The sequence below is a fragment of the Citrus sinensis genome, chromosome 9 (assembly GCF_022201045.2).
Source record: "Citrus sinensis cultivar Valencia sweet orange chromosome 9, DVS_A1.0, whole genome shotgun sequence".
Taxonomy (NCBI): domain Eukaryota; kingdom Viridiplantae; phylum Streptophyta; class Magnoliopsida; order Sapindales; family Rutaceae; genus Citrus; species Citrus sinensis.
In genome coordinates, this window is record NC_068564.1 from 7,130,631 (window position 1) to 7,144,047 (window position 13,417).

At 32.5% G+C, this 13,417-nt stretch overlaps 1 protein-coding gene across 1 annotated transcript; it reads right to left on the minus strand.

The window, feature by feature from the left end:
* Positions 1-12,280: 12,280 nt before the first annotated feature.
* On the minus strand, positions 12,281-13,417 carry LOC127899800 (putative disease resistance protein RGA1). Its single transcript, XM_052433925.1, has one exon. It carries the CDS (start codon positions 13,415-13,417, stop codon positions 12,281-12,283), a length of 1,137 nt encoding a protein of 378 aa, XP_052289885.1.

The following is a 13,417-nucleotide window of genomic DNA, read 5'->3' on the forward strand; positions in this document are numbered from 1 at the left end:
TGTTGTGTTTGTTTTCGCCAGTCCCTTCTTCTTTGTTCGCCACTTTCCCCCGATGACGTGGCAGCGCTGCCGCAACCGGCATTGGTCAGCGTCACTTCGACCATAATCGAGGAGTACGACCCCGCTAGACCGAACGATTACGAAGATTACAGGAGAGAGAAGAAGAAGAAAGCGGTGGATGCTGAAATTAGGAGAGAACTGGAGAGAAGAAGGCAGGAGGAAGAGGAAAGGGAGATGAGAGTGAGGGGTAGTTTGGTCTCAAAGGTTCTTTTATGGCTAATGTTGATAGAAATTTGTTTGGGGGGTTAAGATGGAAAAAAATAAAATTTTTATGATTATTGGTGTAAATTTCCCACGATAGCAGCACTAATTTTCTTTTCTTATAGCCTTTTTTTTTTGTCTAAAATCTAGATATGTCTAAATTTGGTTATAGTCCGAATGAGCCTGAATATAGATGTCAAAATGACATTTTTGTATTTCTTGTTTTAATATCCTATTATAAATGACATCTTTTTATTTTCATAAATAAAAAATATTTCAAACATATTTATTTGACATTTATGTCATTATAAGTCAAAACAAATAAAGAGATCAGGTTTTATATTTTATTAGAAAATAAGTATATTTAAAAAAAAATTGGGATATAGTATTTATTTCCCATTCAAAGCTTTTTCAATTCATATAAAAGTTTATTATTTTATTTTATTAGTACAGCATATTCGTCATTAATAATAAAAAATAATGTTGATTTTTTTTGTTCATTTTAGAAAAGAAAAAACATTTCGATTTCATTTCATAACAACTTTCAAGGTGAGATTCTTAATAATTGTTGTTAGCTAATAGCTATGCTATAGGAATAATCAAATGTGAAAAATATCAGCTAAATATTTGACAAAGTTTATTTTTACAAATTTTGCAACTTTTAAAAGTAGTCGTATATGTTTGATAAATCTTTATAAAATAATATTGTTGATACTATGAAAAAATTTTATTTTAACAAAATTACTTATTTATCAATTAATGAATAATTTATTAATTTATTGATAAATGAAGTTTTTTTTGTGTGTTTTTAAGACAAATTTTATTGGTGCATGTACATACCTATAAAAGAGCACAAATCGTGCTTCCTCAAGTTAACATTATATAGCTACTATCCATAGCAGTATGGCTTTGGTAATAAAATTTTAATTATCAATATTTTTTTTCTAATTCAGTTTGTGTAATTATGTACATATATATATCACTATTGCAAGCCTTTAATATAAAGAAATATTTGTACAATAGTATGCTCAAGTTTCAATGAATTATTTTCTAATTTTTAATTTCAATTCATTCTCCTTCATGGGTTTTCATTTGAAAGGAGAAAAAATTTCTATATTAAACTAAAAAAAAATTCAAATCCAGCGCATGCTTTGCACAAATTAAAGACGAGATTAAATTTAATTTAGGAACTAAGAAAAATAAATAACTTTACATGTATATTTTGCAGAGAGTTAGATTTAAACAATAAAAGCTTTACATATTCTCAAAAAAAAAAAAAGCTTTACATGGACATTTTGCAAAAAGTTAGATTTAAACAATAAAGTAGCTTGCTAAGCTGTAGCTGCTACAGTGAGCGGGGTCCGTCCGATGCCACGTTACCAAACCAAAAATACCAGAATTTGGATCATTCTCGAACGGTGAGTTTTGTCCATGCATTTTCTCTGTCACTTTGCCTATATTTCCCATGCAGTATCTTTGTTTTTTGTTCAAGTTAATTGGGAAAACTTGTAGTAAGCTCTTAATGTTTTGAAGTGTTATCTATTACAAGCTTACTATAGCCACAGTTTGAATTAAGCTAAAGCTATGTTTAGTTACCGAGAAAATGAAGGAAAATTTCTGAATTTATTCATTAACTGTACGGTACAAGAATGAATCCAAGCAATTGTATTTATACTTGGACGGTTACATATAAGAATCTGTTTACTATATTTATCTAGAATCTTCATACACACACAGCTAATAGCTACTGAATCTATTATAACCCACTTGCCAAGTCACCATAACAGATTTGCTAACTTACTAGCTAAACCACCAAGCTTATCATGCTCTTCAATCACGCTCCATAATCTCTGTATCAGCATCACCATATATTCCAACATCCCCTCTCAAGCTAAATCGTCCAGGAAGAACCTTTAGCTTGCATCTAAAATGAAATTGACCTTAACTGAGTGCTTTTGTTAAAATGACTGCTGTTTGATCATCACTAGGAGCAAAACAAATATCAAGGTGCTAAGCTGAAACCTTTTCTCTGGTAAAATGACTATCCAGTTCAACATGTTTAGTCTTGGCATGATATACTGGATTGTTGGCCAGAGCAATGGCCCCTTGAATATTATCACACCACATGAGAGGCATAACATCTGATTTGAGCCGCAATTCAAGAGTAAAGCCTGGATCCATAAAACTTCTGATGTAGTTAAGGTTAAAGCCCCATACTCAGATTCATTGCTGGATCTAGAAAGAACATGTTATTTCTTACATGACTAGGAGACCAAATTAGGACCTTATAACGCAACATACCCAACAACAGATTTTCTGCCATCTCTATCACAAACCCAATCCACATCTGTGAAACAATTTAGCTGCATATTACCATTGTGATATAACTCTTAGCCAAAGTGAATGGTGCCTTTGAGATAGCTTAATAACCTCTTGCAGGGTTGCCAATGATCAGCAGAAGGATTAGAAAGAAACTGACTCAATTGATGACAGGAAATGCAATCTTTGGCCTACTAACTATAATGGAATTGCAGAGCTCCAACAATACTCCAGTATTGAGAAGCACTGTCAATAACAATGCGTGAATATTTCTTGTAAGATGATGAGAAGCAGCCATAGGTGTTGGATTCGTACGAGCTTAAGTTTGAGAAACAAACACACATGTCAAGGAATCCCGCAACTCTTGAGATGAAACACAATGAATGACAGAGGAGAGCAAATTCTCCTGAATTGAAGACATCATTCAGCTGAGAAGAAGTTGATCTGTCCTGATCGAAGCTGAGAAAGCAGGATTATCAATTCTTGATTCAGATCCTGCATTGAAGGGGCTATTAGCATCTGCATCTTGAACAAGATACTGATCGCGACGGTCATTTGCTCCAGTGATGAATCCTTCTATACCATTCCATTTGATTGAAGTAAGCACTTGTGTTCTCCAAATAAAAAAGTTGCTTTGATCGAGTTTTATTGGTATTACAAAGTTACAAGAGGTATTCTTTTGATTTGAAGCAGGAGCTGGCTCTGATACCATGTCTGAATTGGTGCCACAAATTCGCAAGCTGCTCCTAGGTAATCGTTGTTGTTTATTGGATTCCAGAAGAAATACTAAGTTAGGATTGAGGAGTTGCTGCAATTCCTCCTGATTATCCTATGTTTGGTTATTGAGAAAATGAAAGGAAATAGATTCTGAATTCATTCTTTAACCGCATAGTACAAGAATGAATCCAAGCAACTGTATTTATACTTTGATGGTTACATATAAGAATCTGTTTACGAGATTTATCTAGAATCTTCATACAAACGCCGCTAATAGCGACTGAATCTGTCATAACCAATTTCCCTAGTCAGCATAACTAATTCATAACTCGTTTGCCAAGCTACTAGCTAAGCCACCAAGTTTATTATGCTCTTCATCATGCTCTGCAATCTCTGGATCAGCATTACCATACATTCCACCAGCCACTGATTGCTATAACCTTCTCTTATGGACGACCTTTGTGCTGCTTGATTATAATCATGAACATTAATTTTAATCAGAATCTCATTTACTTTCTCCTTTTGTTCTCTTAATTATTCTGTGCATATAATCATTTAAGATTACAGCTCAAACGCTGATTAGTTTGGAGGGTTTACTGCACTCTTTGCAATTTATAATTCTTTCTTAATTAGATGAAATAACGATTGGATTTTACTAAATCAGAGTTGCGGTTCTTCGAATGTTGTATTATACTGATTTATTGCCTAAATTTTTGTTTAAAAAATACAGAATCTTCAACATCTATTTGTTGGCCTATTAGCATATAAATTGAACCTAATCCAAAATCATATAAATTATGAATTATCTTATTAATGTTGCTTAATTTTTTAATAACGTGTTATCTTATCAATTAATCACATGTTGGTCCTAAGTCAAGACCTATTAATTTATTGAAGTTTTATGGTACTTGAAGTAAGAAATGACGAGCAAATAATAAGTTTATTAGTATGTATTAGTATGTAGAAAAATAATCAATATAGAAGTCTTAAATTTTAGAAAATTTTCATAAAGATCAAAGCTTATAGCCTTACATTTTCTAAAGCATAATATTTATTTTTGAGTATTTTTTAATATATAACTTGTGAAATAAAGATCGAAGTAAATAATTTAAGAACATAATTTCTAAATAATAATTAAATTGGTTAAAACCTACAAGATTAGTTTAAAAGTTATCTTAGGATGATAGAATAAAAGTGTTTATATATACCACAAGATAATCACAAAATAATAAAGTGATACAATAGTTGTAACATATTCACCAATAAAATGAATTGTGCTAAATAATCCAAGTAAGAATCCCATAGCACATATAATAATATTTTATATTGGTATTAATTTTAAATTAATATTATTTAAATTTATTCATAATGTAATATTATGTTATATTTTTATTTTTATATTATTTAAGTACTTTTATTAGTTATATTAACTTATTAAATATTAATCAATTTTATATATTAATTATTATATAATTAAATAATATGTTATTCTAGTTATATTCTTAATATAATAAAAATTAAAATATGAATAATAAAATTATAAATTTATTAGTTTATATTAATAATTATAATGTAAAAATAAAAGAAAATAAAAATTAATATTGTATAATATTACGTTGAATTAAAAAGTTATATTTATTTATTATTATTTTAAAAAAACACACTAATGCGGCAGTTGCCACTAGGGATGGCAATTTAGTCCATTTAAATTGGATATCCATACATCCAATCCAATTGGATTGGATAATATCCATCCAAAACTTTTTGGATATGGATATGGATGTTTTAAAAAAATATCCAAGTAAAAGTTGGATGGGTATGGATATTTGATGGATATCCAATATCCAATTAATATCTTATTTAAAATTAAAAAATTAAAATCGTAAAACTAAAATGAAAAAAACAAAAACAAATGCCTAGAATCTAGTTAGCAAAACCTAAGATTATCACATCGCTTGCCGGCTGGTCTTCGCTGACCGACTCTCTTCTCCGACTCCGACGCCGCTGTCTGGGGGTTCCGTTTAGGTGTGCCGGCGCTGTACCAATGGTTGATCAGCCGTAACTGCAGCTTCCAGCTGTTCTTGACTGCTTTTCTGCCTCGTTCCAGCTGCAATCGTCTCTGTCGTCGCTGCCACCGCCGTCGTCCGTCCGCATGTTCGTTGTCTCCCGCGCAAGGTAAGTTTTGATTGCTGAATCTTAATAATGTAATAAGCTGGATTTAAACAAGTTGGAGATTTAAACAATAGAGCCACAGGTAGAGTAGCTTAGGAAAAACCTTTAATTCAATCAACTTTCCTCCATCTCTTTCTAACCACCCCATGGTGTCAACTACACCTTCCATTGACTCACAATTAATAATCACAAGATGTTGGAGTTGCAAAAGACTATTAACCATAGAATACGAAAACATATACTTCAGTCGATGACAACCATCCACGATCACCTTTGTTAAATTTTGACAACAATACATTCCCTGAAATTGATCGGGCCATAATTTTTTGATGTTTCTTAATTGCATGAGATTCAATTCCTCTAAGCTCGAAAGAATAACCTGCAAAGAAAACCCGTACATTTTTGTTCCTTTACGTACAACCGTCTAGTATAATACTCTTTTAATGATCGAAGATTAATCGTGATAATATATTAATCAATTAATTATTGAACAGAAAATTATCACCTTTGGAGCAGTATCATCATCAGCAATGATTTCGTTGAATCCCAAAGAAGTTATTGGTTTCTCCATGTCGGGTCCTATAAACAAACAAAAACAATATACATAATTAATCTTTGTCGTTGGTTTTTTTTTTTCAAAATAATTGAGGCGAACTCCATAAATCCGCCAATACTTAATTTCAACACTTACCAAAAATCATTTCCAGATCATCGCAAAAAGCCACTCCTACCTTTTGAAGCCGCAGTAGGTTTTTGGCTATGGAGAATGAGAAAAGATGCTTCAATTTGTGACAGGCTTGTACTTCTATAATCCTTAAGTTGCTGAAAGATTGATCTTCTGTGAGTTGGCTGTCACATATTGTCTCCAACTTGTTCAAATCCAGCTGTAATTCTGTTTTATTTTTTATGAATTGTGTAGATTTATATATGTGCCTTCTCCACATACTGCTGAAGCACTTTCTACTGAGTTGGCTAAGTGTCTGTTGGATTGGAATGTAGATCGAAGGTTATCTACAATAACCATTGATAATTGTTCTACTAATGATGCTATGATTCCGCTTTTGTTGGCTAAGTTTTCTCCTGGTTCATTCTTATTAAATGGAAAATTATTGCATGTGAGATGTTGTGCTCATATTTTAAATTTAATTGTTAAGGATGGGTTAGATGTGATAGGAGATGGGATTGAAAAAGTTAGAAACAGTGTTAATTACTGGACATCATCACCTAAAAGGATAGAGTTGTTTGAGGATACGGCTAATCGCCAATTGAAGTTAAATTGTTCTAAGAGTTTAGTGCTTGATTGTAAAACTAGGTGGAATTCGACATATTTAATGCTTGAAGTTGCTTTGATTTATAAAGATGTTTTTACTCGTTTGAAGCATCGTGATAACCAATATAAGCACTTGCCTACTGAAGTAGAGTGGGAGTTGGCAAGAGTAGTATGTGAGCATTTGAAACCCTTCTATACTATGACTGAGATGTTTTCTGGCACTAAATACCTAACAGCTAACTTATTTTTTCCAATAATTTGTGAAATTAGATTATCATTGAATGCTTGGCTTAATTCTTCATGTGATGTGATAAAAAATATGGCGAAAAGTATGTTAGAAAAGTTTGGAAAATATTGGGATGAAATCCATGGTGTAATGGCTGTTGCTGTTGTATTGGATCCTAGATACAAAATGGTTCTAGTGGATTATTTCTTTCCTCAGATTTATGGTAGTGATGCATCAACTCATATTGATAGAATCCGTACTCTCTGTTCTAACTTATATTCAGAATATAAAAAAAAGAGTATAGTTGGATCGAATTTGGCTGAAGGATTTGGTGAGTCTAGTGTTGTTTGTAATTCTAATTCTAGTTCAGTTGTGATGGGTATGTGGGATGTTAAAAAATTTAATGCATTCAAAAGCCAACATATTCGTAAACGAGTTAAGTCAGAGTTAGATACTTACTTGGAAGAAGAGGATAAAACTACTCCAGACTTTGATATTTTAATGTGGTGGAAGGTGAATAGAAGTAGATATCCGATATTGTCTGAGATTGCTAGAGATTTGCTGGCTGTTCCGGTCTCCACAGTTGCTTCCGAATCTGCTTTTAGTGCGGGAGGTCGATGTTTAAGCCCACATCGTAGTAGACTTCATCCGAGTACAGTAGAGGCCTTAATGTGTACTCAGAATTGGATATGGGTTCAATTAAAAGGTATCAAATTCAGCTAACTTCTGCACTTATTCGATTTTGATAGTATTTGTTTTTTTTTATATTTTACAATTTTTTTTAAAATTAGGTGAGATTCCTAAAGATAAAGTGATGAATGGGGAAGAAATAAATGGAGAAGTGACTGATAATGATGATGAAGAGGAGACCCAACCATGTTCTGAATAGTGTTTATTTTTCTTTTTTTGGTATGTACTTGATGCTTATTGTGATGCTCAATTATTAATATCATGGTTATACTTATTTATTTATTGCATCAATGGAAGCAGCTAGTAATATTTTCAATTTTTTTTTAATTGAAATGTATTGTTCTTCTTTGTTTCTATTATTGTTGTGCCTAATTGAAGAGTATATTTTTAGGAAAGGACCTCAATGTTACAGATCCCTGGTGTTCTGTTCTGTGGCCATGTCTTCTATTACCTAATCTTCTGTCCTGTGTTATATGGTTTAAGCTGAATATTACAGAAAATGTAACTGCCTTGGTTGATGCTTAAAATACTTTGATCACTTCTGAGATTAAGAAATAATAAGCATGTGAGCCCTTTGCACAACAGACTGCCTACTATCTATATTATATATTTATTTAATTAGGAAGTAAAGTGCTGAGAAATATACAATTGGAGTCTCTGTTTCAGAATTTCCTATTTAGTTCATATCTGCTCTATTCATGCATCAAATGGCAGGTCTGGTTTTTTTCTGTCATTTTCTCATTTACTTCTTGTTATCAGTTGGTTGCAGTTCAAAAAATATTATCCGCAGGTAACTGTCACAACTGGCTGAACTTACACTATTAAGCTTCTTTCATTTTTCATTTGGCTCATTGTGCATTTAATATTATCTGTGTTTTGCTTGAATTTGCAGATTAATGATGATGATCTAGTTGGAGATTAATGATGTGTTAGAAGATTGGAAATTAATGATGCGTTAGAAGAATGAACTTTTTGTATTTAATTTGAAATTAATTTGTAATTTCATATTATAATTTTTTTAATTCATAGTTTTGATATTTGTTATGTTTATTATTTTTTATTTGATATTAGAATCTGATTTTAACTATTTTATATTATTTTTTATTTTATTTTTTTCTTATTTTTTATATAATAAAAATAAAATATTCATGGATATCCGTGGATATCCATGGATATCCATATCTTTATGGATAAAATCCATATCCATGTCCAATATTAAATACTGGATATGGATATGGATATATCCATCATGGATAATTATGGATTTGTATTTGGATGGATATTATCCATCCATAATTGGATATTTGCCATCCCTAGTTGCCACACTAGCACACCCCCTTTAATCCATTTTCTTTCCAATGGTATTGGTATTAAGCTAATGTGAATAATGTTTTAATACCCTATAATCTCATGTTCCAAACACACCCCAATTGTATAATTGGTGTTCTTCAAAACTCAGATTTAGTATCGCAAATTTGTTTAAAATTTGATCAATCAACATTCAATTTGTTCAAATTAAATTCTCAACAATCTTAATAAAACTTCGTCCACTTTTGTTCTCTCTCTCTATAGATATACTAACGCAGATTAGGACTAGCTTTCCTTATCCCAATTTAGATTGGTTGCAGTTTCCTTATTGTTAGTAGGAAAAATTTTTCCGTTTTCCTAAATGTTTCAGGATAATTGCTAATAATATAAATAGATTTCTTTTCTAGCCTTGAGTAGCTGATTCTAGTTAACAATAGTATTTCAGTCTCCAAAGGTGAGTTTTTGAATCTGTTAATTCTCGGCATTACGTGGAATCAACGTGCAGAAGCACAATCTTCGACAATGGACGAGGACTTTGCTACTAGTTGCTGTAAGCTTTTCTGTTCTTGCATACTAGCTTGCTGCTCTTTCTTCGGATTATGTTTGGCAATCTGGTTTAGTCTCCATATCTTTATTGGAAAAGAATACTCTGGTGGACCTCTAATGTTCAGAGTTGATTCATTGAGTGTACATCCATTCAAGTTGAACATCTCGAATAATTCTAGTCGTATAACAGCCAATTGGAGCGTTATATTCTCTGTTGGAAATCCTGAGAGTTGCAGGCGCCTGTATGGGTGTTATGTTCAGTCCCTGGCTATGGGAGATGTTAACGTTTCACTTTCGTACATGGAGCAAAATATATCCTCCATGGTTACTTTATATCCTAAGTATTTTGAGCACGAGCACACGACGTTGATTAATGCGACTGTTGATGTTGCCTCGGCGAGCATCAATTCCTCTGTTGCGGATGCCATTGTTGAAGAATGGACGTCAATCGGAGCTGTGAACTTTACGATCGAAGTTGACGCAATTGCGGAGACTGCAGACACCAGATATCGTCTCAAAGCCTCGTGTGAGGAAATAAAGGTTGATTTTTCACCAAACACGACGGCAGGGACGATGTTGGGTGGTTCAAGAAGATGCAATGCTCGTCTCAAAAAATTGGGTTCCATTGACTAGACAGGACTGTGAGATGTCATTTTATTTTTTTTCCTCTAGGCTGATTAATAATGAAAGAGAGAGTGTGACGTATTAATTCAACCTTGTGTTGTTAATAAATTTATTGCATCTTTTCATTAATTCAACCTATGTGACAATTGCCCCAGGCATTTAGCCGAGTGATTTTTATTTTTCAAGCTAATTGCTGCTCTTCTGAGTTCGAATCGTGAGCTGAAAATTAAAATTGATTTAAACTTTATCCATCCTTTATTAGATAAAAGAAATAAATAGATAAATAAAACCTGCGTGACTGTAGAAATGAATAAGATGAAAAGTAAATAGCTGCATAAACTGCCTCAGCTGCTTTGAATATTATGCCAAGATTACGCAAATGTGATAGTTAATTTTGACTCGGATGAAGTACACAAGGGACTTTAACATAGACTCAATAACCTGGGGAATTTTTAGCAATAAAAAAAAAAAAAAAATGGTGGGGGGAATTAAGATTCGTTTACCGCTCTTTCTGCCTGAACCTTAACCAAGAAATTAGTAACAAAAATAGCTTTTAGAAACCCTTTAATCTCTGAAATAACTGTGATGTAACCTAACAGAATGATTAGAATTTTCTAACTACATATATTAATCGACCAATCAAATTATCTGTACGTCATAAATATGTTAATATACACACACATATAGTAGGTTGAGCTGAAACGGTGCCGTTTCAAAATTCAAATTGCCTTCCAAGTTCCAAGATTCTAGTATTTAAAAGTTTAAGTATCTTATATTTTGATATAATACATTAATACAATATTAATATATTAATAAATTAATAAAAATGGATAATTTAATGTACCAGCATCTCTCTAATTAGTTCAATCTTGGGTAAAAGCATACTAGACACCGACATTACATCAGAACACGGCAGTAGCTAATTGTTCTTAAAATAATCTACAAATTGTAAAGAACTTCAAAATGCAGTCAATCAATGCAGATTGTAGACAGTAAATAATGCAGTCCATGGGATAAAGTTCTTAATTAAACTCGATAGAAGAAAATGAAGAACATGTACTCATTGAATGGTAATATGATGATGTGGTAGTATAATAAATTTTCCTCCTAAAATACATAGAAATTCTAGGTTCTATTATAATAAATATTCTTTCAATTAGTCATTTTATACAGAGAAAGAAGCATTGCAAAAAAAATAAACTTTCTTCTTCAAGGCCAAAATGCAATATCTAATTAGTGTGCCAACTTCTACTGATTAATATGCAACCATTCAAAAATGAATAGATAAAATCAAGAAGCCTATTTGCTTTTTCTTTTTCTTTTTTTTTTCCTTGGGAAAATATAAGTCATCAATCACAAAGCACAAGATGCAAACAACATCATTCCATTACAAAACACATCAATATCCTTCAAAAAAATCAGCAGATTGTGTAGAGCTAAAAAATGCAGTCAATGCAAATTATATTACTGACTACTGAGGGAGGAGAAAGAAACTGAGCATAAACACGAATTGTGCGCTATGAGAATTTGAGAAATTCTGGAACATCATTGTTATTAAAAACATACGATTAAGGTTATTAGTAATGATCACACCGGCACACATATATACATCACTCAACGTACTTATCATCAATAATTTTAAACACAACAATTAAACCGTTGAACCTCTGTTCTGAACAACGCTGCAGTAATAATTTCACTGTCTCTGCAGCTTGGCTGAGCCTCTCCGAAGAAAGCTGAAATATTTGGGGAAAAAGAAGAGAAAATAGAGGAAAAATTGTTAGATATTTCGGCGCGAGTTAAAATATTAACAAAGATTGAAATTTCAGAAGCTCTCCTTTTATGTGAATAAGGTTCCATATGAAGATAACTGGGTAATTAAGAAAATATCTCATTATAATTTCCTTTTTCAAAAATCCTGAACCGTTTGGATTTTGAAACATGTATAACCCCAAGAACGGTTTTGTTTCCAAATAATATGTTTGAGTTTGTATTAACAAACTAATCATATATTAGAAATTATTTAGTACAAATTTGAATGAACTAACTAAACATTCAATGAGTTTTTGTTTGGTAAACATAACAGAACAGTAAACTATAAACGTTATAGCTGAATGAGAAATTAAAAATTACAAAGCAATCCATACCTAATTATCACTTGATTTAATCAACTCGTCATCAAGCATAATCCGAGGGATACGTGCAATCTTGGACCAATCTTCACCTGTTAGTGGTTTGCATTTTTCACAGAGCGCAGGGCATTCTTTAATGGACAATGTTTTCAAAGTAGTGAGGTGATGCATATCCTCCGGCAACGATGACAATTTTCGACAAGCAGAAATGAGAAGAGTTTCAAGAGCTTCGAGATCTTTCAGAGACCCTTGTAGTGCCATGAAGTTGGGACAATCCTCAATACCCAAGAACTGCAAAGTTTTAGTAGAACCTTGAAGAAGCCATTGAGGCAAATCCAATAACTGTTTTAGTCCCGAAACGAAAAGCTTCTGGAGGTGAGTCCTTGTATTATCACGATCATGATGACTTCCTTCCCCTTCCATTTCTATGTTCAGATTAAGATTAAGGTTTTCACAGTCAATCAAAATCAGAGTCTCTAATGAGCTGAGGCACTTCACTGCTGATGGCAATGAGATTAGACTAGGACAATCAACTAAAATTAATGATCGAAGGCCACTTAGTTGACCTATATGCTCGAACAAATATTCTAAATTCCAGCAATGAGAAATTATCAAACTGCGAAGAGAACTCAAGCACGCTATTCCACTCTCTTGCAAAGACTTCTGTTTTGTGGTTACCACAAACATTCTAAGACTAACAAGGTACCTTATATCCTTAGGCAACTCTTCTAACTTCAAACATCCGCGAAGTATAAGTGTTTGTAAACTCTGTAGCTCACAAATGGAGTTTGGAAGTTTCTTGATTTGACAATATCTTGATAGATCAAGATATCTCATGTGCTTCAAATTACCTATCTCTCTTGGCAAAACCTCAATAGTCGAGTCATCTAAATCTAACACTCTCAGGAACTGCGACTTTGAGATGCATGACGTGAAAAATGATTCGCTTGTATTCTCATCATTAATTGAAAACAAAATGGTTCTTACACGACTTAAATCAGATAAAAGGCTTGAAAAATCATTTCTTGATGCACTAGCACTAACAAATGACAAATGACGGACTCTTTTTGGAATAGATTGACAATCAGAGTTCAGCATTAGGAATTCACATTTGGCCACTAGCAGTGCAAGATCATGGATGAGGTTGTGCAT